The sequence below is a fragment of the Amphiprion ocellaris genome, chromosome 22, assembly GCF_022539595.1.
Source record: "Amphiprion ocellaris isolate individual 3 ecotype Okinawa chromosome 22, ASM2253959v1, whole genome shotgun sequence".
Taxonomy (NCBI): domain Eukaryota; kingdom Metazoa; phylum Chordata; class Actinopteri; family Pomacentridae; genus Amphiprion; species Amphiprion ocellaris.
Genome location: NC_072787.1, coordinates 15259775 through 15286733, shown reverse-complemented (window position 1 = coordinate 15286733; position 26959 = coordinate 15259775). Strand labels below are relative to the sequence as shown.

The 26959-nt window shown below is 41.1% G+C and overlaps 1 protein-coding gene across 5 annotated transcripts; it reads right to left on the bottom strand.

Annotated features, from left to right (window-relative positions):
- Nucleotides 1-65: 65 nt before the first annotated feature.
- On the bottom strand, nucleotides 66-22358 carry pde7a (phosphodiesterase 7A). Of its 5 annotated transcripts, none has more exons than XM_023276151.3 (13): nucleotides 21264-22358; nucleotides 9374-9434; nucleotides 7875-7907; nucleotides 5888-5977; nucleotides 5075-5238; nucleotides 4906-4969; nucleotides 3400-3596; nucleotides 3104-3235; nucleotides 2882-2973; nucleotides 2538-2682; nucleotides 2354-2450; nucleotides 2117-2197; nucleotides 66-2021 (listed from the first exon to the last, which is right to left on the bottom strand). In XM_023276151.3, exons 1-13 carry the CDS (start codon nucleotides 21399-21401, stop codon nucleotides 1744-1746), a joined length of 1572 nt encoding a protein of 523 aa, XP_023131919.1. In that variant the 5' UTR covers nucleotides 21402-22358; the 3' UTR covers nucleotides 66-1743. The 5 variants fall into 5 exon arrangements, with proteins under 5 accessions (XP_023131919.1, XP_035806801.1, XP_023131920.1 ...); XM_035950908.2 differs by having other exon boundaries at nucleotides 5888-5974; XM_023276152.3 differs by lacking the exon at nucleotides 7875-7907 and having other exon boundaries at nucleotides 21264-22357.
- Between the last annotated feature and the right edge of the window lie 4601 nt (nucleotides 22359-26959).

The window sequence follows — 26959 nt, the reverse complement described above, 5'->3', positions numbered from 1 at the left end:
GGAAAGCCGTGGCTAACAGTTTTCATTGTTTCATCGGTATACTTGACTCTTGTGAAAGTCAGATATTTATCAACAACAGGTTTTATTATTCAAATTGTAACTGCAACAAGCATGTATCAAAAAGGTCAATACAGCAAAGCCTTTACAAAATGTGGCTCGACACTGAAGTCTTCCCAAAAATGGCTGTCGCAACAAATTGTAAACAGTTTTATCAACAGTCTTACAGCACTTACAGCAAAATACAAATCAGCTAAAGTAAGAAAAGCACCTGTTATCTTTCAAAATGTTTAAACACAAACACAATTTGTGCCACTGTACAGAATCAAGGTAGACAAACCAAACACAAAGAAATGGAATGTTCAAATTCACTCGACCATTTTGTTTCCATACAAAAAAAAAAAAAAAAGGACAGCTGGAGTTGTTCCTCACAACAAAAAGGCAAAGGGATCGGACAGTGCATTCAAACACAAGCACACCATGCACTTGATGGGAAAAGGAGTTGGTTTGGTCACTTAGCATAGTTTGTGCATAGTCATAAGGCATCATTTGAGCAGTCCTTTAGGTTTCATGTGGCTGTGAGAGACATTCTGCGGAGAGGGAGTCTCCTTCAGTAGATCCTAGCCAAAAAAAAAAAAAAAATACAACCTTGCATCGTCCATGGTCACCTCCTCCCTCTCTCCCTCTCAAAAGAGACTGGCAAAACCCTGAGCGAGTCGAGTTGCGTGGAGTGGAGTTCCAGGTGAGATGCATGTGCAGTGACTGACCAGACTCCAGTGTGGCAGGGGAAGCTTCCCCCCTCCTCAAGTTCATCTAGGACCGGATGATGCGGAAACATCATCAGAAAATGACTAACTTCTATAATACCTTCGCGGGATGTCTTGGAGAGGTCATGGAGACAAAGCTGCACATCCAACACCATCGTTGTTTGGGAGTGCAAGAACACATGGTAGCACAGGTGGAGTCATTTATGGCATCTGGTGTGTCTGAATAAGGTTCTGCTCATGGCTTCAACAGTGGGATGACAGTTCAAACGAGTGGTTCTTCACATCTGTGCTTTGAAGGCAAACCGTGGAGCCGACACGATACACTTCAGTTCGAGGGAAAGATACAACAAACAAGGAAATGCGTAAACAGTCTTCGTAGAGGCAGCAAAAGGACTGGGCTTGTCACATTTTTTTTGTTTGTTTGTTTTTACATGAGGAAGAATCTTCAATACAAATGCAACATGGCATTACTTTAAAGTCTTAGGAGGGTCTCATGTCTGAATACTCCGGTTGTCTCAGTCGATTCAGTTCAGATCATTCTTCAAATCTTTGTTTTCAAATGGCACTTCAAAATACCAGAAAAATGTCTTTATCATTTCGTATACTGCTTTCCCCTTAAGGTTCACCAACAAAGAAAAAAAAAGAAAGTGGTGCATTCAGTCAGCAATGCCAAAACTTCAGTTGACAAATAAATAAAACAAAGCAAATAAAAGAAAAATACAGCAGTAGCCAAATGAGGTATCTATGTATTGCTCTATGCCAAAAAAAAGAGGAATTAAAAATTAAATAAATTAAATAAAATCAGTGGTTTATCAAGATGGGAGGCCAAAGCAACAAAACACAAATAAGGTGTTGGGATCAGGTGGGGCTGCGGCAGGGCTGCGGGCCACCGGATGCCCCACCCAGCCCTCAGTGTGGTGAGGCCCTGAGGCCGGGGTCAGGGGTCAGGAGGTTGAGGTGAAAGGGCACACTAGGAGTGTCAGGATTCTCTGCTTCCCTGAGGTATTTCTTTGGAGCTGGTTCCTCCTGCGACTGCAGCTGTGTTAGCGTCTCTTCGCGCAGCGGTGGCAGCGTCTCCTGTGTCTGCGCTGGCTATGCTGGCCTCTGCCTCCTCGGAGACGGGGGTTTGTTCCTGCTGCAGGCCCCCCCAGCTGGCCTTGTTCAGCCCCATGTGGCCCAGCATAGTCTGGGACAGGCGGGTGTCCGAGAAACGGGCCCACTCTGCAAACAGCGGCTCCGCCACATACGTCATAAAGCCTGAAGAGGGAGAAAAGGTGGCAGCTTCAGTGTTAGATACAAGCCATAAGAAATGACTGAATACCACAAACATGCATCACTGCTACAAAACTTGCCTATTTGAATGTTGCCGACTGTGTTCATCTCTCTGTCACAAAGTGGGCTGACTTCAAGTTTGTGCTTCTTCTCAATGTCTCCTAATAAAATTGAATGTACAGAATTTATTTATAAACTGTTTTGTGCGTTCCACAGTTATAGAATCACAGATAATAATTACAGAAAGAACAAAGCGCAAAACAAATAAAAACAAAGAAGATGATGAACAATGTATGAGCAAGCAGCAGACAGATAACCTTGTTGGAAGAACTCCTCTGTCACTTTCTCACTCCACTGTTTGCTTTGCTCCCAGGGTCTGCAGGGGTTACAGATGTCTGCACACTTCAGAGCCATCTGTACAGAGTGGGAATAAAAACAAAATAAGAACCCAGTGTTTTGCTGAGAGGCTGGAGTGTTTATATGGCAGAGGACGTAACCGACCTGCAGGATGAAGTGACGGTGGCTGGCGTTGCTCAAGCACAGGTTGTTCTGATCCAGGTGTATGCGAAACCTGGACAGGTACTCATTCTGTCTGCTGATGTCCGTGGCCAGGATTAAGGAGCCCAACTCCCTCTCCATGTTCAGGCTGAGGTGTCAGAAATTGTGTTGAACAAAATGTTCAGTTTAAGCACAGACTGTGGCTTCTGTTGGCAGTTTCTCTTTAAAACTCAGCAGAGAAGACTCCTAAATTAAATCAGTTTCTGTATAACCTACTATTGTGTGCCATGTGGCACGATGTTTGACTCTTCTGGGTACTCTAAACAACATTTCAGTGTCAGACTGACCTGTCCTCAGCAGGCAAATGGGAAAACAGCCCAGTCTCTCTGAGCAGACCCACAGCCGACTTCCAGTGGTGGTTTTCCAGAACTGAGGTATTCTGTGTGTTAAAAATGACATATTGCAGACAGATGCTCATTAATTCAATACACTGTGTGATGGTGTCTTCCACTCCAGTCCTTTAATAAGTAGGTTAGGCAGGTTAAAGAACAACTGTTATGTTGGCTTACTCTATAGAGTGTGGCTAGATAGTGGTCAGTCTTGATGAGGAAAGGCTGGTTGACCCCAGGATGGTCCAGGTCATGTGTGGCAGCTGCTAGGAGACCCAGTAGGATGTCATAGGAGGTCAGAGACTTTGCAAGCTGCAGTCACAAGACAAAGATTATGAGGACTTAACATTAAAATACAACTTATCTCAACATGACACACAGGCTAGAAACATTTTTTTGAATTTAGACATTCAAAATTGGCCATTAACTAGCTGCTTAAAACCAAAAGGACCAAATGTCTTGTCTGCATGTCTCACCATGGGTTCCCGCAGGTAGCAGTACATGGCCTGTGTGACATCTGCAGCATGGACAGCATTGTGGTATGGGTTGTTGCTGTGATAGTCCTCCTGAACCATGACCAAAAACCTCCAGAGTTTGACCATGTCCAGCTGGAAGAGCTCCACCAGGCCATACTGGTTCAGCAGGTGGAAGGTCAGAGTGATCAGGCTGTTTCCTGAGTGAGAGGACAAATAACGGTTAGCACTGAGGTAAATGAATTGCTACTGTAAATCTGTTGTGTGCGTTGCATTCTATGAGCTATTTTCCACCTTAATTTTATGTATTGGTGCACGTACATTCACTTCACCTCCTAATCCGTTTCATTTTAAATATGTGAGACTTTTAATAATGTTCCTTCCCAAAGCACTGTGATCAAGTCAGGGGCATTGCAAGGACATATTTTAAGGCTTTTTGAGGTCTCTCCTTTTATAACTGTTCAAAAATTGATGGTTTAAACTCTAATGTGAAAAAAGAAGCAGTTACTTTAGTTTTTGGTTTGTCACCCAAACCTACTGTGTACTGTTGAGTTGTTAATCTCCACTGCAGCAAATATGCAGCAATTTTTAACTACTAAGGGGAACTACCGTAAAACTCTTTATGTTATATGGTATTATAATAATACATTTTATTTGAAGGCGCTTTTCTCGGCACTCAAGGACACAGTACAAACAAACATTTTGATATATGCACAATACACATTAAAAACAGTAAAGAAAAGTTTGTTTCATATGATTTTGAAGATTTTAGAGAATTCTCTCAACAAAAGTAAGCACTTAACAATGGAAGGCCCAAGCAATTTAAAAATGTATACTCTGCACACAATTACGAATATAAACTGAAATTCTTAAGGCTCAGAAAATGATGTTCTACCAGGATTCTGCTGATTTGGTTTGCTTGTACAAGGACTCTAGTGGTTTCAGGACTGTTTCCCCTGCCTAATCCCATCACAGCATGCAGCAATATCTCTGCTCCATCCACAAAAAGGCAGTTCTCAATTAGTCCAAAATTTGCCGTTTCCACAGTTTTTTTTGCCATATTGCCTAAAATTATTTTAGTTGGTTCCATTACTATGCAAAAGATTAAATTCAGTAACCACATCAATCTTTTCACCATTCACACAAAATGTCCATATTAAGGGGCTTGGAAAAAAAATACATTTAGAGAGTTTAGGGGAAATGACTTTCAGATGATGCAATTCTAAAAAACACAGCACAAACTCCTCCTCCTTTATCAAGCTGTTTCTTTGGAATCATTTGCTCTAAAGCCGAACTGCATGTGATAATGATGCCCTTCCCAAAGTCAGATGTAGTTATTCAGTTACAGAGTTAATCTCCAAACTGTCGGCCATCCAACAGATGGCACTAGTGGTAACACTTTGAATCTAAATCAGAGTTGATGCTGGATTCCCCAGTCAGTGCATAACTTTTCATATCATGATATTTAAATGAACTTCTCATCAGGGTTTCAGATCATATTTTACCTACCGTTTGTCAACCTATCAAAGCGGAAAATGTCAAAGTTCCAATTCCCGACTTTTTCCAGCATGCACTAGAAGAGATGGAAAAGAGAAGCACAAAGTTAGTGATGTGAAGTCTGGGGGAAAATGGTGGAAGTCTTATTAGGATGACATTCTATAAAAGATAGGAGCCATACTCTAGCCTGTCCAGTGTAATCTTCATCGAGGATGTGGAGGGGGATCTGTTGGGGGACTCCCCGCAGCAGGCGGGACGAGTGCAGGTATCTCTGGAAGCTGAGCAGCCTGTGGACCCTCCTTTCAGGACCAGAGCTGGCCGACGTGGACCCACAGCTCAGCCGCGCTGCACACACAGACACGCAGAAATATTTTACAAAAGATGCAACATGTGAAATAGACAACAATTTTTAAGGACGTGTTTATTTCAAAAGCTCATTAGGCTCGGAGAATCATTTGGCCCGGCCAAGCTCGGTGGGGATCTGACACCAACACAGCGATATACAAACAGTCGCTGCTGACACAGCCGCCCACTCATAAGCCTTTCGTCTGGGATCACACAGCAGACATGCTTTGTCAGTGGTCTCCCTCACATACACACACCCTCACACAAAGGCACACTGTCTGAACAAACTGTGGCTGCCATCCGGAAACACGTCAGCATGAGGTAGGATTACTTTTGGGTCATAATGTCAACACACTCACGTTACTTCTTTGTAACTCTTTGATGTTTTCTGAAAAGCCTTCATGGAGTATGAAAGTGGATATTTTATCACACACCTATTCATACAGGTGTGATAAAAAAGCCTCAAACAAGGTTTAAACTAAGACACGCCTCCGTCTTTGTCATCATGTGAAGTATTGTATAAAAGCAGCACAAACATCTGTCAGTCTCGCTGGAGAAGGACAAACTGTGTGGAGCTACGGTCTGCTAATGCCTCTTGTTATCAGAGAGGCTGGCAAGTCAAAGTAATCGGGCTGCGATTCATACTCACTGTGAAGAGTTCGGAAGTCAATGCACAGGTATGGGTGGGAGCTCCTTCGTTCCGGTTCAAATCCAACCTGACTTCTCACTCTCACATCTCCTAGAAGAAATCAGCACTTATTTCCTCAAGATTCATACTGTGTGAAAAAAAAAGTGTCTGAAAATGTTCAGCCAAGCAGTAATTGGAAATATTTTTAGTATATAGTGGAATTTTTCTTGTGTAAGTGCCATGAGGATGGGCTTTACCACACGATGAACAGAGTGTTACAATTAGATTAATGCAGATGAATTTCAAGTGACCACCACAGGTGAAATTCAGTCCCAACCCTTTAAAACAAGCATCTTTTTCAAAAGCCCCAAGCCCTGTCCATGCATACATAGGTATTCTAGAAAATACAGCCTGTTTGCTTTAGGTCACTAAAAAATGAAGTGTTTGGAAAAGTCCTTCCATTCATAGTGTTGACGTGTAAATGGGGAAAACGTTTTTGGCCGTTGATATCAGTGTGTTCCGTTACCTCCTGGCCAAAATAGCGCTAGGGCTAACCTTGCTAACAGGGCTTTCTAAGTGTTCACACATAAATGTAAAGTTACTCTTCCACTATATTGAAAATCAGAGGCATCAAAATCCATCAACACACATGAATCCACCTGTCCTTGATGTGCTCCTGCTGGTGGCCTAGAGGAACTTGTAATAGCTTAATTTCAGGCTTCTGATTGGCCAGTGTGACTTTAGGGTTGCAGTTAAATCACGGCCTATTGGTCTGGCATGCTCTTGACATGGCTTCATGGTGTTTTTGTGTTTTCATGTGGAGGTTTTTATTTAAGAAGAAAAAAACTATGACAAAAAAAAAAATACCTGTGTACATTTGGACTAGGCCCTAGATAGTATCATTTTCATCTAGAATGGTTTCATTAATTAGTCCTTCTAAAAAGCTGAAACTTATTTTCGTTTTCTGACAACATTCAAAGACAGAGTGACAATGTGCAACAAACTGCTATTTTTCCTGTTATTTCTGATTTTAAAATGACCTTTTGTTGCTTCTGTCTTTGATATGATCCAGCCTGTTTAATATTTTGTCTTAAAAGCTGTGTCAAATACTTCAGAATTTTTTTTGGAAAGTGTTATTTGAATAAATACAATTGTATGCTTAGAAAAAATACATGATTTTAAGACAAAGGTAATAATAAACTATTCATTTTGTTAGAATCCAACAATAATAGATCTCAAGTTTTAGAGAGAAAATTGCTGTGAGTTTTTTTTCTATAGTTGATACACATTCCCTGTAGCTTGAAGTGTGGACAGAAAATCCCTCCATTAGGTCTCAGCTTTTCATAATCATCAGGAAATAATCCATCTCATACTAAGAATTGACAGCGAATCAGAACATAACCTCTCTGTTGTGGTAAAACCCATCACTTTGGTATTCCCAGCAAACTAAAACAAGCAAAAGATGTGATTTCAAAAACACTATTTGACCCAGGCCTGCTGTGTGCTTATCCATGTGCGGGCACAGTCACACACAAACGCACACTCCCATGTCCCAGAAGAGGAAATTCAACAGACAGACAAGTCAATCAAACAGCTGAGCATGCAATGCCATGTCAAGACAGTCTGGTCTACTATTAGTACTCAGAGCCGCTGAGAGTGATCTATAGTCCAGCTATGTCTGTTTTTAGTAGTCAGGCAGAAGAACAGGGACAGGCTCCAGACTTGGACCCAACAGACGGCGGCCGGCCTGCTTGTAGACTGCAGTCAGGAGCAGTGAGAGCATAGTGAGGTGACAGGATGGTGCTGTGACACTGATGCAGTAAAATGCTAGTGTGTCGTTCCAGGCAACACTCTATAAACAGAAAGACTATATATGGCAGTATACTGATCAAGGTGCTAAACAGTGCAATGGTATGTTTCCAGCATGGCACTTCATATTGTGTCATGTGTGCGTCAGGATCAAAAAGCAGTCACACAGGTGTGTTCCCACATCCAGCACGTTACTTACTTGCAAACAGCTGTTTGAATACTACACAAGCTCCTATCAAAATACCAAAAACTAAGAATTACTATTCAGGCAGAATGATGCTAAACAGTAATTTGAGAGGCTGTTTTTGACATGAATGTGGAGAGTGAAACTATGTCAGTGGCATTTCACGTGCAGAACAGAAATTATAACCAAAAAAAACACTATAATCCATGCACTCCTAGTGTGCGAGTGTGTGCCCACATGTATATACACATCTGTGACATCTGGAGATGCATGTGTTAGGGCTCAGCATGTGTGTGTGCTTGTGTGATTAGTGTGTTTTGAGTGTCACAGGGTCCATGTTTCCCCTACGGTGCATTAGTGCTGGCGCTCTGGGGTGGATGTAGGTCATGTCATTATAACTGATGTGGCGAAAGCTCTGAGTCCTGCTATTTGAAAGCACATCAGCACATCAGCATTAACTTGGCAGTCTGAACCCTGGCCCAGTCTGCATTAGTGTGCCTCTCCTCACACTCAATTTAATATAAAATCTACAGACAGATGCTTTATGCCAGTGACGTATGAGGCTGCCATCATACTTAGCCAAGTAAAATGATTAAAAAGCTAAAGCTCTTTCAGTGAGCTCCATAAAACGCTGTTACTGTGACTAGACACACGTGGCAGCAGTTGACTCAGGACCAAATAGGAAAAATAGTATAGCAATATTACGTGAAACCAAGAATAAAAAAAAAAAACTTGCTATGTTTTACAGTAGCAATCTGATGCTGAAAAACATAACATTGTGAGCGACTATACTTTGTTTTTTGTTGCCGATACCTCCCAGTCAAACCACAAGAACTATGACAAAGTGGCAGAAGCTGCATGTGAGGGCACATCCACGTTTAATAGACAGAACTCAGGCGTACAACACAGCTCTAATCGCACCATTATACTCAATAACCCTATTGATTAGTAAGCCTCGGCTGATCTGGCTGCTTCCTCGATCTATTTGATACCATCTGCCTGGCAGAGCTGTGATCGCTCCATCCATACATCCATTTTCTAAACTGCTTATCCTGTTTAGGGTCACTGAGGGCAAATGGACACATACACATGCAGTATATACACGCAGACACATGTACATAAACACAATAATACCCTCCAAAGAACCTTTGGTCTGTTTAGGGGTCAAATGTAATCCAGATCTCATAACAAATCTGATCAGAACTTTAAAGACACTCAACACTACAGATACATAAAATCTAAACCTATTGTGACTGGGAGCTTAGAAAAAGGCCAGGGATTGCGTGGATTCTGGACGTGCACTTTAGTGCGTCCCCATCTCCTCATAATCTCTACATCCCTCACTCCATTTCTGATCCATCCATTTCCCATCTCATTGCTGTTTTTTTAAGCCATTGCATATTAAGAAATGGACATGATCATGGAGGAGATAAAGTCTCTGATATCTGTAACACGTGTATGTGTGTCTCATGAAAATGCATGTGTGTATGCATGAAGAACGGGGAAACACTTACCTAGCATGCGAATGTACAGCGCTGTCTGGTCAGAGCTGTCGTAGGAGATGGCCCCTCGTCTCTGAACAAACAGAACGAAACATCATCAACTGTTTACGGTTTAGACCAATATAATGTCGCAATTATATTATTACCGCAACATAATGAGTTCCTGCCACTGGTTAGTGAGCCCAAAATTGATGTGGGTGGCATAACAATCCCATCTACCCCAAACACACATTTCAAAAACACAAAAATACAGCCATTATTTATACATTTTAACATATACACAGAACTTGATGAGTTGAAAGTGGCGCAATGCTGCTACTGTTCATTCTAATCTGCAGTGAGTGTGTGTACGTGTGTGCATTACTGTTATACTGATAAACAAGTTCCAGCTCCGTATCATCAGCCTGATATGGCACTGCTATCAGTCATGTGAGAAACACATGTGCAACGTGCACAAACATACACACACATAGAAATACACACCTACAAACACACACAGCATTTCCCATAAATAGAAAATATCTTGAGTCTCATCCAAATAGATCTGCCCCCACCCAAGACGTTTTCTGTGATATTTTTACTTGCCTTTAAAGGTTTGCCTGAAAGCCCAGTTGGAAATGCAGAAAGGTTATAAAGTATACATTGAAAAAAAATACTTCCCTAATATTATGTCAGCAGGTGAATGCAATTTGAATTCATTTGAATTTGTATTTGAATTGACTCTTGTAGAGCAACCGGGGCATATGCAACCAACCAGTCAATAACAAGTCCATTCCTAAGGAGAGTATCTCATACATTTAAAAAAAAAAAATCAATTTAATAATGAAAATAATTTGATATAATTCTCCTTTCCATTCTCAACCAAAACACATACATTCTAGCAGCTGCATCTTAAGAGCATTTCTTCTAAACAGCAGATACAGGAAGTACGGTCTCCAACAAGTTTAGTGGCCATCTGCTAAGGGCTGATTTAATAAAAGCTCATCTAAACTGAGATTTGGACATTTGATTTAGATTTTGCCAGGGAAACATATGAAACAAACATGACGAACTTGCTGAATTAAAAGCAAAAATAGACAGATCATGATGTGCAAATAACATTACAAATCACTTAAGACTACTTAGCTTCCTGAAACAATCACACTATTTACAGCATATGGCTTCCACAATCCGAAAAACACACGTTTGCAATAAAGTGGTGAACTTCAATATATCAAAGGATAGACAGTATGGGGGCAACATTTTTACTGAGTAAATACTTCAAGACTATCACCAAAAAGCTTCTTATCAGGGAATGCTCCCCGAAGCACCAGGAAGAGTCCAGACAGCTGTGATTTCCTAACAATAGGTAATCTTTTTCCATGCCATTCTTGAGCGATGGAAATACAGCTGCCACCACATCTGCATTGTGGGTTATGGATATTATTGTTCAAGCACAGAACAGCAACGATGTTCAGCCTCATGGCAATTTCCTGAAGTATAATTTAGTACCAGTCTCTGCCACTGTAGTCAAATCTATATTGTTGCACAACTTTCTAATGATACACCACTTAAGTTAATGGTTTATAGTAGCTCATCAGGCATCACAAGGCTCCAGTTGTGCATCAAACCATTTTCATATGCAGGCTGCAACTGTGGTTTTAGGGCATCAACAAGAAATTTATTTTTTTATGGTTTTTGAGATCACTGTTATAACTGACCTACTGTGCAATTAACTAATATTATATAAAGGTTGGAATAAGGATGCCCCTTTTGACCTTGGAAGGAGGAATAAGTTGCAAAATGCTTGTCTGCAGTGATATCTGGTGCCAACTGGAATCCCTGAACAGGAGGTAGCTGCAACAGTGGTAGCTGTAGCTTGCATGACTCTGGTAACTGCATATTTGCTCTGTCGACAGACAGCTGCTCAGGACTACACTGAGGTGTTGGCTCACCTCTCTATGCACTCCACACATCCTGGCTCAACTCCCCACTCTCCCTTCTGGGGCTACCCTTGTCTAGGGTTACCCATTCCACAGGGAGCCTGCATAACTGGCAGGTTGGCTCAGTAGCTCTCTGCCAGACTGATGGCTGTCCAGTTGGACAACAGGTCTAACCTATCTGGTTGACTGAATAAAAAGTGCATAACCAGAGAGTAAACCCCTGGTTAACGCTTACTACCCAGCACAAGAAAGTTTGTAAATAAAGATTTGATATTATGGCTCAAACCATAAAGACTAAGCCTGAGCTACAGCAACTGGCTTGATAAATCTGTCTATGTTCTGTGACCATATAATGACAACCGTCTGGCTACACCACAAAGACAAACACATGCAAACACAAATGAACTTGCTTGTATACATATTAGTTCAGATCCTTCGGATTACTTTGAATCTCCTTCACACACACAAATACACATCTGACAATGTCTGTCCTCTAAGCATATGACAGCCACCAATCCAAAGCTAATATTTTACCAGCTAGCAAACAGCTTGACTCAGGGTGGGTAATGTGCAAAGCTGTATTTTAGTGTCAACAGGCCTCTGTGTTTACACACGGCACCAGTGTTTAGTGTGAGCGTTATAGATTGTGTGCATGTATGCATGGGCTGTGTGTGTCTGCGTGTGTGTACGGGGGTTGCTACTGGCTGTAACATGCGTGGGAACTGCATAATGCTGGCTCAAGGGCTGGGAATGAAGAGTGACCAGTGCTGCCAGCACTTGCCCAAACAAACCTTTTGGCCAGAGCTTGCTGGACACACACACTAACACACACTCTCTCATACAGGGCCAGCCACCAGTTGGCACTTACTGGCATGTGCTCCCTCATGAGCTGGTAGGAGGTAAGCAGCAGCGCACTTTTGTCTGTCACATTCCCACTATGAACACAGGGGAAAGTCACGTTTTACCCTTGAAAAGGCCGGCCCACAACACACACCCATGCCACGCCTTGCAGCACCAACACACACAGAATCACACACCCGTAGCGCAGTCATGGTCCGATAAGAACCTGAGCCACTTTGTAAGCCTTGTGTGTTTGGTGTTTCCGCATCACAGCTGAGGGTGATGAGAGAAGCAAGAGAGATGCAGGATGTCAAAGGCAGGATCTGAACTCAATGTCACAGATGCATAATTCACTTATTAAAACTTAACGAATAAATTTGATTTGCTGTCATTGTTTACATGCACGTCACAAATTTGAATCACATGAAACATTAGGAATGGAACCCAGCAGTGGTCAATCATGTGTTTGAACATGTTTAGCATCCAAAATTTGAGTGTAAAATTTTGTTTTATCCTGAAAGTCACATTCCTGTTCTGGAAACAGCATGTGTCTTTCCGGGGATTTACAACATTTTTATTAAGGCTAAACAGAGATGTTTAGAGAGTTACAGCAAACTGATTAGCACAGCATGCATACTTTATGCAAGAAACTCAAGAGAGCTTAACGCTTTGTTCAGTTCCTTAACAACAACAGCCTTCCATGGGCATGTTTGATACTGGAAAGTTTTAACTATGAAGCAGCTGCAGGAGGTATTTATTTGTTTGCTGCTAACTTTCATCTGTAGCAGATCCGGGCATTTTTCCAAGGTTTTGAACCTGTGGAATCTGTGAATCTCAACCTCCAACATAAAAACATTGGTGGCACAGTGACCCTATCACAGCTTCTCATCATTGACGTTAAACAGGTGCGTCACAGCTTCACAGAAATCTGCCACTTTATCACAGACAGACAGACAAAACACAGATAAAACACCTGAGACATCGTCAGTAGTTTTCTAAGCGCATATTTGAAGCTTTTTTATTTGGGAATCCTCGTAATCACTGTCTCTCTCAGTCTCGCCCTCAGCCACAAAGAAAAACACCCTAACTTAGCTAAGCGGCAAATAGGCAAACATATCTGCCAAAGTGATCACCCAATTAGGAAGACTAATATTAAGAAAGAGAGTTTTTGACAAAAATGCATCCTTTCATTTCATGATACGAACTGTTGGATTTTACACTGACTTCTGGATCAGAAAGGTCATAGAGTAGACCTACTTTCTGGTGGGTCAACATGTCTTTCAGGTTGACAGCAGTCCTTGTTTTTTTTTGTTCCACTATATTTTTTGGTCTGGCTTGCTAAAAAACACAGTTAGCCCCTTTTTCCTTAAATGACACTGAAGTTGCCCAATTCCCTCCTACTTTTGATTCAGTGCCTTCATTCAACATTGCATTGACGACAAAGGCAGAGTGCCAAAATGAAGAAAACAAAGTGCAAGGGAAATGTGGAGAAATTCTGGGTAAAAAAATAACGACATGTCCCTGAGGCAAATGCTACAAAATGTACAAAAAAAATAATAAAAATCACTGACATGTTTGCCGCAGGACGTTCTTCAGTGCCCGTAGACCGTGGCCGATGATGGTGGTGGTAGGTGAGGAGACGGAGAAGGATGAGGGTGAAAGTGGAGGGAGTGTAGAACCATTAGGTCATGAGAAATGATGATCATTAGCATGCTATGCTATTCTGATGTCACTTCCTGTTAAAATGGAGTTCTTCTCCTCCACTGTCGTCAAGTGCTTGTTCTATGGGAACCACAGGTTTGGTTTGGTTTCTCTCAATAATACTGGAATTAATATTTAAATTAGTCAGGTAAATTTGTAATGTTAATCTTATTTGTCTGTTTTTTCCCCTCTCTTCTTATAATGTACTTTTGGTCAATGTCTGCTTTCTTTTAAATATAAATAACAGTGATTTGACCTGATTTCAAGAGCCCCTTGATAAAACTGAGCCATTTGGCCAAGTGGTGAACAAAATAGCCCAGTGTTTGCAAAGTTACATGGATAATACCACTCCAGTTAAGCTAGCTTGCTACATTTACGAATGCAGGTGTAGTTTGAAAGCTAGCTAGTTACAATGCTAATGTTACCATGTCAGTGTGCCCACCGGCCAACACAATTAGTAAGCATTTGCTGTCTGTTTGTAGGGTAGCTCTCATGGCTGTGATATGTTATTATTGGGAAAACGGTATTTTGTCAACCACTATTCAGCAACATTAACAGTGAATCAGCTGACAGCATTTGTTGTTTTGTTCTTGTACTTATTAGGCTCTTGGGCGATCTTGCCTTGACCTAAAAAAAAAAACATATAAGATTATTTTGTGTAGCTTTACTTTTAATGCAATGCTGATTTTATCTTTAGGACACCAATCAGTGATGTCTCATCTCTCAAATACGCACAGGATGCTCTCACTTGTTTTGTTTAGGATCCATCCAAAGATTTTGCAGACATCCTTTTCACTTACTGACTTTAGAGTTCACTCAACGCTACTTTGTCTGGAAAACACATATCATCTAATTAATCATTTATCATGTCCTCTCTCTCCCCCTCACACAAACAGGATGTCATTGCTTGTTTTAGCATTCATCGCTGTGTAGTAGACAATTTTCAACATTTTCTGAATGTATTTGTCATGTTTTCTTTCTTTTTACTGTTTTTTGAGTTCCTCTTAATTGGCAAATAAATAAATACATTTAGGAGACAGTGAAGATGGGTGAAGTGTGACCAATAATGGTGGTCCGGTGTGGGCTAAAAATCCAGGGTCGACGTTTTGTACCGGTCCACTATAGATTAAATACAGTCAGAGTTCTTACTGTCAGCATCTAGCGGACATTAGAAAAACTACAGCCTCAGGAACTTGTGCTTTGCCTCTACTGCTGAGCCGTGCTGGTTGTCAGTTTGCATTTGACCCACTGCCTCAGGCATCAAACTAAGCAGAGATGGGATTAAAATTTCTACCAATCTGTTTTCCTTTGGGCTCATGCAAAACAGGGTGTGAGGGGAGAAATGTGACTCACTGGGCTCTAAATACAGTGAAGTCATCATTCATCCATCTCTGATGTATTCTGGATAGATAATTTCCAGAAATAAAAGCCTTTTGTTTAAAAAAAAAAAACAAAAAAAACAACCAAACAAAAAAAACTCACCATTTTACATTGTTGATTAATACTTAAGATTAACACTTTTTTGTTTACAACATAATTCCATATGTATTCTTTTATAGTTTCGATGTATTCTGTATTAATCTACAATGTATAAAATAATTAAATATAAAACATTAAATGAGAAGGTGTGTCAAAGCTTTTAACTGGTACTGTATATATACATCTAACCACTACTATGATAAAAAGTGACATATTTGTATATGTAGTCAGACCTAATTGTAGTTAACTGGTACAAACCCTAACTTATGTCATCATCCATGTCCCGTGCATGATGGTCACTTTAACTTGTAACTGGGAAAATACAAACAGTGCAATAAGCAAATGGAAGAAAAAATACTATGGGTCTTCCGTATACTTTATAAAAATTACCTAATGAATACTTCATTGAAATACAATATTGGAAATACAGCCACAAAAAGCAGAAAACTGGTTCCAGAAAACCTGCTAATGCATTTCATACATGCTATGGATTATGATATTGGTATTTCATTGGTATCTGCTGACAAAAGCTTTAAAAGGAAATCTAAGTCTTGCCCTGTGAATACATACATTTAAAAAGCATTTCAGCACAATATTATAGTAACAATAGGCATAATATTATGTTAATTCCACTAAAGGACAGACAATACGTGGAAAAAAGAAGTGCATTTATCAGTATTGCCATCAGCAATCGCCCAAAATGAAATGGAAAATATTGGCACATCGGATGTGAGCAAAACTCAATATCATGCATCCCTAACACAGGCACTAAAAACCAGGCATATTGATTGTGGGCCATGTTTTTTTTCCCAGTTTTGTTCAATGAAGCTTCACAAAATAAAAAAAAAGTCTTGCTTTTAACACCTGAATTTGCAGGCGCTTGTTGTTTGCTTGCAGCAGCCTGAGAACAAACCGAATTCAGGCTTGTTTGGAGTTTACCCCCAGCATAACAGTCCGCTCATTGTGCTCCCTGCAAATCCACGTAAGTTTGTTTATATACGGCTCAGTTTCTTATCTGAGCTTCATCTCACTGCCTGAGGTCACAGCACTCAGGTTTCTGAGGTCAGGACCTGATGTCCAAACAACTGACTGTGTGAGCAACCCCAGGGCTTCGTTGTTAGTCATTTTATAAAATCCTACAAGTAAATAGATGCTAACTATATCACTAAAAGTTTCACAAATATGGACTCAAGTGACCCAAGTACTGGAATCTGGTGAAATTTTGCTTTTTGTCCCCCTAAACAGCTAATTTATTCTGATGGTCATGCTTGATCCAGGAAAAAAGACCTACGCACATGTATTTCTAGTAAAAGACACTGGACGAGTTGCAAAAACTCTACCCATCAACAGTTCATCGGCTTTGTCATCATAGCATTGTGATTAAGCTGATATTGTAGTCTGATGACCTTTGAATTGTATTCCATGGTCCAGTACAGTCTCTCTTCCTTGTTCCAAAAACAGGCAAAAAACTTCCCTTATTGTGTTATTACCTTTGAAAACTTGGTTTTAACCGACGACAAGCCTACTGCAGTCACACACAGTAGGCTTGTCACACAGCTGGGGCCGAGCAAATGAGGAAGCCAGCAGTATTCCTATAAACTGACATATCAGAAACAAAGCCGTGCACACACGCACACCACACACACATGTAAATTCCCGAGATAAAAGCCGCTGGACTCAGCGCGGTTTCATAAACTAAAAGCTTCCTTCTGAGTTATGACCTCTTGCAGCGTTCTGCTGTGTGGGACGGCACATTCCAGTAACTGAGTGCTAGGCCATAAACACTGGCAGGTTTGGAGAGAGTGTGTGTTTGTGCACCAGTTGCTGCATACACAAAAGCCCTAGATAGAGTCTACCTGTTGGAAGAGTGTTTTATGAGTACACTGTCCACTGTGACACACTCCAGCTGCAGTGAGTTTTTGAGAGAGGGCTGCTGGTTTGAGGAAAGGCCTGGGGTAAATTGGCCTGATGCCTTAGCCAGCAAATGACATTGAGTGTTGTCGCTGAACAAAGTGGCACACTTGTCGAGCAGTAATATATCTGCAACGGCTGTTTTTTTTACTAGCGGGTAAAGTGTCATAAAATGATTTAAGCCTTCTTTTACACAGAGTGCTTTAAGGGGCCTTGCATACATTTGCTTTTAGCGGTGCTCTATGAAATAGGCACAGTTAAGAGGTGGGGGGAAGAGGGAGTTTTGCTTCATATTCTCACAGGCTGTGTATCCTGCGCAGGAATTTCATTCATTTCAAACATCATCCCCAGGCTCTAATTGCTTCTCGGGGCCAGCTTAATGCCCCCCCTCTCCTTGAAACTTTCTGAGGAAAGCAAACAAAAGCCAGGTCACCAACCAGTGAAACCTATCTGGGGGTTTAAAACCAGTAACACAGCTTCCTTCCTGTATAGACTTATATATGCAGATACATATGATTGTTTATTCAGCCAGAGGGTTGACATTGTGTCTGTTTGTGTGTTGATGTAGAACCACATTCTCATGGCCGATTGCACTCGACACTGCAGCACAAAAACAGAATGGTCATGTGACAAGAGGGGGGCCCCTTACAGAGAGACACGGGGAGCGCATATGTTTAAATGAAGACAGGATATAAGGTTTGGCTCCTCTTTAGTTATAAATAACATACATCTGCTTTAATAACAAACAGGACCTTGCATTCCAGTTGAACGTAGGTTTTGGCAGCACAGGGGTTAAAGTTTTTGTGAAAGGTTGTGAAACACCAGGCTCAGACTCTGAACAGCTCCTTCAGCATTCTTACCACATCCTGAAACAACGTCAATCTCATGGCATTGCACAGAAAAAAAAACCTTATCGGTTCAGTTAAAATCAACAAAGTTACTCCCTCAGAAAGAAGGGCTGTACTGTATTCCCTTATCAATCTCTCCACAGAAACATCCATAGTTTGGATGAAACAAGCAGTGCTATCTCCTACCCTCATGCACAGACTCGTCATCATCTCCTGTGTCTAAACATCTAGAATGAGAAGAGTTGATCTAGGGTCAGTGGCCACCATACTCTTGATGATATCTCTGAATGTGATATGACAGGCTGATCAGGGTTTCCAGTCTTAGCTGTTTTCCTCCCATGACCACCAACAGCCATGCGAAAGCACATCAATACTGAGCATCTGTTTATTGACTCATGTTGCTACACGATATTTTTTTTCTTTTTTCTAAAGTTGTAAATTGCACAACCTTATCGCAGTCATATGACCGTGCACAAGTGTGCATTACTAGTACCAGACCATGATACACACGGCACAGAAATCCTCAGTCCTGCCATGTGCGTCAGTTTGAAAATTTGGGCAACTCCAAGCTGTCTGCATGTGCATATGCATGTTTGTTTTTTCGTTTAGATGAGAAACACATGACTCTTTACAGTGTAATACCCTTTGTCTGGTACTCTGGGTTCTTTCATTTCATTTTGCACCAATCTAATCTGTCTCAGTCCTGTGTTTACCCTCCGCTTCTTCATGAGAATCCAGAGAGAACCAACATGCATCTCTATATTCAAGTGAAAATTCAAACCCATCTTCCACCTCACTTTTGGGAATTAATCAACAAGCAACATGCATTGTACTGCAAACAATGGAGGCATTGTAATGGATAAATGAGCCCATTTATTTAATGCCATTGCTGTTTTCAACGCCTCTTCAACAGCATATTTACACCCAATCATAAGCATTCCACAACCACAGTGACATATTCTTCTGAGACTCAGTCGTGTCTACAACCCTACACTTTCGTCCTCTGTTTACAAGAGGAAATGTCTTGATCTGCGAGGGGTAGGGGAGGGGGCTAGAGGAGAAAGAGAAAGAAAGAGAGGGAGCTTGTGAGTGAGTGGAACAAGATAGCCAGAGAAAGAAAAGAGGCTGAGACTCCGGCCATCTGTGAGTCTGGCAGAGGGCCAAACCACTGCCCACAGAGCCCAGGCACATGCCTAACTGCCTCTTTCTGCAATGGTAGTCCAGCCCTGCTTCCACAAACAACAGGCCTGTGGAACCACACACAAAAACACAGCAGCCACCAAGGACAAATGCACCCTTATGGTCATAAATAGGGCCCGAAACACAATATTTGTAGAAGTGTAATTGCTCGGTGACAAAGGCTGACTGACACTGCTTTATGTGTGCATGCATGCTCACCCAGTTCTGCCAATACTCCCGAGGATAAAAAGACAAATGACAATGTCAGCAGGTCTTTATGTTTAATTACTAAATTCCTGTCTACTGCTTTGTTATTTTTGCATCATGTATAGTGATTGCAAACATTGTGTGATTTAACAATGTCTCCACAAAACATCATGCAGATAATTATTGTTTCACTCGAAATTTGCTTAACACTACGGAGTGTAAAGTTAATTGCAAACGACCCCTTTTTTCACAACAGAGAAGCACAAAAACAGCATACCTCATACTGTCTGATTAAAAAGGAACCTGGCCATGAGACACCACTGCTTTACAATTGTGTTTGTATGCAAACGATGAGTTAGCCAGCTTTATACCGAGATGAATTTTCTCCTGAGGTTTTGAGATCTCCCCCGGCAACCCTCCTTTGGGCTGTGGTCTGAGGTACAAGGTCCAAGAACCACCAAGGCAGGAGGACAGTTTCAGGGTCTGGGATGAGTCTTCCTAACTGAGGCAAGTTAGTAATGATGGGGATGTAGGAGAATGACTGCAAGCATGAAGCAAATAGATTAATAGACAGATGACTGGATGGTTAGAAAAGTCCTGTTCATCCAACTTTTCCAACATTTCAGTACATCAGTTGAAAAGAAAAAAAAACAAGAATCCCTGTCAAAAAGACCACTGAAGATGGACCTTTTATAGTCAAGGTCTATGCGGTGGTCTTTTTGAGGGCAGCCTGTGAAGATCCGTGGTGGGATCAAAGCAGACACACATGGGTGATTATGTGGAGCAGGGTCCGGTACAAAGCGCTAATGGACAGCCCATTGAAGAATACTCTCACACAGTCAAAGACAGTGACTTAATGCTTAGCTAATGGGTTGAGAGACGCCATCCAACACAGTGGGAGTTTCTGTTCATGAGTAACTAGCGAGCCGTGACCCAAAGACATGAGAATACATCCTGCTGCTTTTGTCCACAAAAACTGAAGCAATAGTAAGGATGTGTGTACATTTTTTTTTAAAGCGTAACACTGTGGAGACTCATTGTTGACTTGATGTACAACTTTTCTCTGAGCTGATATCGCAGGCACACGTGTCATAGTGGGTTAAACTAGTGCACTAGACAAAGGCATAATAGATGAAACATCATCTGAGACACATGCTCAAAAATGCAGTAAAGGATCAATGATTGGTTTATGCATTGGAAATGCACTGTGCTGCAGTGCCAATTTTTCCTGAGAGTCGAGCAGAAAGTGACCTCACAATTTGAAGACTGTTGTTGTGGCCCACCTTTTCTTTTCTTTCACCACAGAGCAGGTGAAATAAATAGAGGCAGGCTCACCAGAGGAACACTGTCAAAGAGTTCAAGTCTCCAAGAAAGCAGGAAGTTCAAGTATGACTCAATGATTTGTTTCAAAAGGACGTTAACATAAATAACAGTGTTGCACGTTCCTTCTGGCCAATCCCAGGAGTAAACTGCTATACTTCAGCATCACGTTGTGAGTGCTGGCTGGTGCAAGCCAAGAAGGCCTTTATCTGTGGGCAACATACACAAATGCAAAGTTGGTTTTGTGAGATAGCTTGCAGTGTGTGTTTTTGGGTCTAAGAGATAAGAATACGTTGTGTGTGCCGTTGCAAGTGAGCGTTCACTGTGTGTTGGGGCCTAAATATCCAGCAACCACCTGCAAGATTCCTGTGGATTATTCGTGTATTTGTTGAAAAGAAGGTGGTTTTGAGGCCTGTGTGATCCCCAGAGCCAAACCCCACTGTGGCTACATGATTAAAAATTAAGAAAGGAGTAGTAATTTTTAATTTGTTTTACCTGTGACAGCTGTCTTGGATCAGGAGCCCCGAAGAGAGAAGAGCTGGAGCTGAAACTAATGGCTCCCCTCCGGCTGAGGACATGCTTGGGAACCGGCCTGTCGAGAGGCAAAACCGGCAGCTGATAACATACTTCCATTGAACACTCAGGGCTGGATCCGGATCAAAAATATATTAAAAAAAAAAAAAAAAGAAAAAAAATCAAATATACAGCGAAAAACGATAACAGATGCAATGCGAAAATAGATGAATGGTGAATTAGAAAATCCTCCCAAAGCCGAAAAAAATCTTTCAAAATTGTGGAAACGATCTGATATCGAGCCGCAAAGTATTTCTGTTCATTATGAGCGACTCAAAACTTGTCCAGATCGCCTTCATTGATGCTGCGTCTCATCTACCTCCACCGTTTTACCTCCTTCGGTGTCATTCTGTGAGAGCAAAAAAAATAATAATCATGCTGCTGTTGCATTTGCCCCTTTCCTTCTCATTTTACTCAAATCCGGGCCCACGGACGACGAGACCTTCTTGCCATTTTCTGGGTCTTTATGAAATCGCTTCCTCATTTTCAAAGCAGAAAAAACGTCCGTTCATTTGGGTTTCGTGGCGCTTGCAGATCCGCATATCACATATCCCGATATGAAAACAAAAGGCACGACCACTTCCAAAAAATGTCATCAACATATCATATTGTGAGCAACACCGGCGGCTGAAGTGAGGCAGCTCCAGGACGTGAGACCTTGTCAGTCGTGGCCGGGAGGTTTTTTTCTCATTCACACTCAAACCGGTGGCGAAATATAATCAACATGTAGGGCTTTTCCGTCTTTTTTCTGAAGCTGCATGATGAAGGAGCAGTTGTCTAATTCACCGCTGACCGTAAAGCAGAAAGTGTCTGGCTCAGAGAGGGGAACCCCGACGTTCATCTCACTCACTGCGACTCCGGCGCCTTTAAAGGAAACGTAATGGCGCGTAACACAAAACTATCAACCGAAAACGACAAATTAATGACCTGAAGTGCGTTTATTTCCCTACAACTACCTACCTATCGTCCTAAACATTAGCCTACTGTATGCTTTTAAAGCGCTCACCACCTGCCAGAGATGGTGCTGTTGGAGCGAGCGAAAAAACGCCCTTGCCTACGTTTGACCAATAGCGCAGGGGTAGGGATTGTAAGCTAAGCGCTGATTGGACAACGCTGCTTACGGATGATAAAACGGCTTTCGTGATTCGCTGCGGGGCCAGGGCGATCCTAAGACCTATATGAGCAGTCGTTTGCAGACGGCGTGGACTTTCTCAAGGGTATTCCTCCACAACGGGGCTTGCCCTGCAGCGGTCCACATCATTGCCTGTGATTACCTTCCTCTCATGAGTCATACTACTTGGGAGCTGAGACTTACAGGGAGTTTGAAACACAGCCTAGGAAATACAGAAAAAATGCTGCATCTCTGTCAGGCAGTGGCAATTTGCTTTATATGACTGCATGAGGTGACTCAAGACACTTTCAAATTACAATGCACAAGTGAGTCTGTTACCCCTTTTACTGTGTGCGTGCACTGATTTTATCTGTCGTGCATATGTGACCTCCTGCTCCAGCTGAGCCTCCAGTAAGTCCACAAGTCAAACACACTATAACATCAGCTGTCCAGAACATGAGCAATTTCACTGGAGGTTTCCCTGCCATGCCCATGTGCTGGGGGACAATGGATGTGCCATGGCAACAGTCCGGCCCAGTACCAATACAGGAGTAATCCCCTCCCTCCCCATTTCAATGGGCCTGAATGTTGTTCCTCACAATCACACCCCCCACAAAGAGGTCCGGCATCTTTTCCAGGCAACTAAGGCAACACTGCAAAACACAACAACAAATGTGTCGTAGGCAGCGGCAGGGGTGGAAAGAGTACCAGAATAGCCTAGTCAAACAGAGATACAGTATGATTTGACTTTCTGATCAGTTCATTTAAGGAGCTTGTGTTTGAAATGACAAAAGGAGAACTATAAAGTAGATATATTAACTAAGTGACAATCTAAAAGAAAATGTAGTGCTCAGACTTAAACCACTTCACAACCTGAGCCCTGCAACACAAACCTCCATCTGGAAAATGCACAGATACCTGCCAGAGTACTGAAAATCCTTAAAAGATTTTTCAGAGGATTTGTTCAGATGGAGAGAAAAAAAGGATCAGTGAAATTTATATTTAAAAAAACCTCCAAAATGATCCATAACTGTATTTCCCTCAGTAACTCTAGCAACCCTGAGGGGAATGCTTAATTAAAAAAAAAAAACTATTTAAGTAATCCAGTGAAAGTATAATAACTAGGTTCAGAATGCACTTCAAGGAGAACAAGTAGGTGGAAAAGCTTCTCACTGACTCTACTTCTAATTTCTTTCTTTTTCCCTCTGAATGGTTTGATGGTAACAACGACTTTCTCTGTGGTGTTAGAATAAGTGTAAATGACTAACATGACCTGGCTTGCTTTTTAGAGATGGTCAACCACACATGGGTGGTACTGTTTTTATCTTTAGAGTTTACAAACCTGTTGTTGCCAGACAACTCAGAAACAGCTTGATCTCATTTATGACTATGTCAGTGGTGCATCACATGGCTGTACATGCAAGAGCAGATATTTTACATCTACTCCTCTAAGTATACATTTGGGTAAATGATTTGGGAAGCATTTCCGTTAATTAATTTCTTCCGCAGCCTTTTTTCTTTTTTGCCACATACACATAAACTAGCGCACAAAGTACACAGACACACACCTTTGTAGCAGGTGTGTTTAACTGCTTAAGCATCAGTCTCAGGAGCTCTAGTAAGACAGCTGAGCTGCATACCTGCTGATTCCCCTTGGGGTCACAGGTGCAGTATCTGCATGAGAGACCCCCCAAAGCTCCACTCTTCCTGACTCTAGTCTTACTGAAAACTCTCTGGAGCCAGATTGTAATCCACCACGGTGTCCCTAATTCATTTATCTTTCACCCTCTGACGACACTGTAAGCGTCACTGGACTCTATCTTTTCCTTCATTAGCCATGCTGCAGTTTTACACCTTTAGTTCTTAAACACATTCCTTATGTGCATCTATCAACAGAGCGCTATACCTTAACACACATACACAGACATTCCTGATGTTTTAAAAATGTATGTAAAACTACTGCTATTATTATTAGGGTAAATTTGAAGAAATAAACAGTATAATTCTATATTAAGATAGAATTACAAAACCTATAAATGCATTGCTGCGTGTATATAGAGCCATCTTGTGGTGAAAAAGAGGCTACGCAATTAAAGTGTGCAGGTAGAATAAAACAATACCTTCAAGATAAATTAGACAAATTAGTGCATATTTCAAGTATAATTTAAATTAATAGATTTTGTTAATTATGAAGAAAAATTTATTCATAACAGACTTATATTTTTCAGAGTATTGAATACTACACATGACTTTATGCCTGCCAAATGCAAAAACTATGCAAACCTGGCACATATTCTCTGTGGTATCACTTACAGTTTGATGAGAGCTTGCATCTCTGTACTTGCATACATGCTTTTTGAAAAGGTGTTTAAAGCTACATAATACTTAAAACTAATAAGCACGTTCAACTTGACGACAGAGTCCAAGATATCACCAATGTGTGACTATTTATTATTTAGGTGTTGCTTCCATCCATATTGTGTACAATATATTTGCTGAAAGGAATATGAATCATAAGATCTAAATTCAGCAGCATAACCAGGACTGCAGTGTTCAGTCTTATGGTGACGACTGCAATGATGTCAATATGCAGCTGGACATTGTCAGCCCTCTTTTTGCCACTAGATAGCACCCTTTTACTGTGTTAAGGGCCAGTTGATTTTATAGTAATGGCTCCTTAGTAGAAACTAGAGTAGGGTGCTTCTTTGATCAGCATCAACATTCAGATAGTTTATTGATTTGGATATGTTAAAAAAAAAAAAAAGTATTGAGAGAGTTGGTTAATTTTTAAAGAATCAAAACTCTCATCGGTTTATGTATTTTAATACTGAAGCTCATAAGTTGGCACAGATGGGCTGCCTCTGTGCTTCAGGGTTAAGACATCAGTCATGAACTGCAATGTCCCAGGTTCAGGTCCATCGCACTTCCTCATTTTTTGTCATTTCCCTCAAGGCAAGATGCCCTAGCAAACAATTTGGCACTAGAGCTGTATGGATGTCTTCGGTGAGAATAGGTAAGTCAACTTTATTATAAAATATGAGCACCTGCCACCTGGTGTTGAGGAAGTCGTTTTTGCAAGTTGTTTTGAGTCACAGATAATTCATTCTGTACCCAAGTTGCAAAATAACCCTTTAAAATTGTCTTGTTTGATTCACATTACCTCACCTTGAAAGAAACTTGATGTCTTGGTAATGCACCTTTGTAAGTGTCTCTGTCCTCCCCTGTTAGGTTCTCATGCCAGAAGGGAAAATAACAGTTCAGTAATTAAGTTGCTCAAGTAACAATGTATTAAACATAGCTTAAAGTGGCCACGACAGAGTGGAGAATGTCAAAGGATTCATAAAAATGCCAGGATTCTGTGTGTTCACTGTACCCTTGGTCTAACCTGCTTAATGCAGACAGCTCTTGACGTGTAAACACCTCAGAGCTAGATGCTGAAATCACCCCGAACCCTTCACTACACTCTGAAGTAAATTGTTAAAGAAGGTAGATGCACTTCTCATGGTTTAGAGGGTAGGAGATTTAAACCAGGCTGAGACAAGCCCTTGAATGCTGAGTACATCTCAGTTTCCCATGACCATGAGCTGCAGTGGTGCTTGTTAAAACAGACTGACGTCTCTTTTACGTCACTGTATGGGAGAAGATGTTACATAAAGTTCCATGAGGAAATCTGGCTGTTTGACTTCATCTTTCTTATGATCAAGTACTATATGTCCAATATGACATATACAAAAGTGATGTATTCATCATGAAAATTCCTCTGTATACATAGACTGTTTTCATTATCAGAGGATTTTGGAACAGCAAGATTTGTGTTCTGAAAGATTGTGGTTTAATGTTTTATTATTATACTGCTGGACTATCTTTAAAAGCAGTTGTACAATCGTGACCCATATTATGCATATACTGCAGCATGAACTACCAGTTTGACATGAAACCAGACACCATGTGTAATGATTTGTGTGTAGTATATCTTTATAGCAGCCTAGCATGGTTGAAAAATGGCTCTTTGGTTCAGTCTGTCTTTTGCTGACAAACATTTATAAAAAGCTAAATTAAATTTTGAATGATGCCTGCAAAAGAAGCTCTGTCACTTCAACTAGTTTCAAATTGTGCTGACTCCAACAAGCAGGAAAAGACACTTCTCACCATGACAACCATTATTGACATCTGACAAAGGGTGTAAAAATTCTGATTTCACAAGTGAAATGTGGCTATACTTTAATGAAAATGTGTGATATTATGTTTGAATGTCCGGTTAGATTTTCAGAACATTGGTCATTTGAAGGATTTCTACTTAACAAGTAACGACAGATAATAATGAGCCACTGTGTACCTTAGAAGACTATCGGTGTGCTGCTCAGGACCTCTAGAAGAATCGATTACAGTCTGACAGGTACACAGGAATTGGGAAGCATGTCGGAGAATGTTCTGAAGCTCACCACCTAAAAATTGAAGAAGAGAAAAATAGGTAACACCTTCTGATAGATAAATTTAGTTGCTCCTC

Excerpts from the sequence above, each read along its gene's own strand:
- pde7a (XM_023276151.3), bottom strand. The coding sequence starts at position 21,401 with ATGGAAGTATGTTATCAGCTGCCGGTTTTGCCTCTCGACAGGCCGGTT. Across the intron at positions 9,435-21,263 it reads ATCCAAGACAGCTGTCACAG|AGACGAGGGGCCATCTCCTA; the intron begins GTAAAACAAATT and ends CTGTTTGTTCAG. Across the intron at positions 5,978-7,874 it reads ATTCAAACAGCTGTTTGCAA|GAGATGTGAGAGTGAGAAGT; the intron begins GTAAGTAACGTG and ends GATTTCTTCTAG.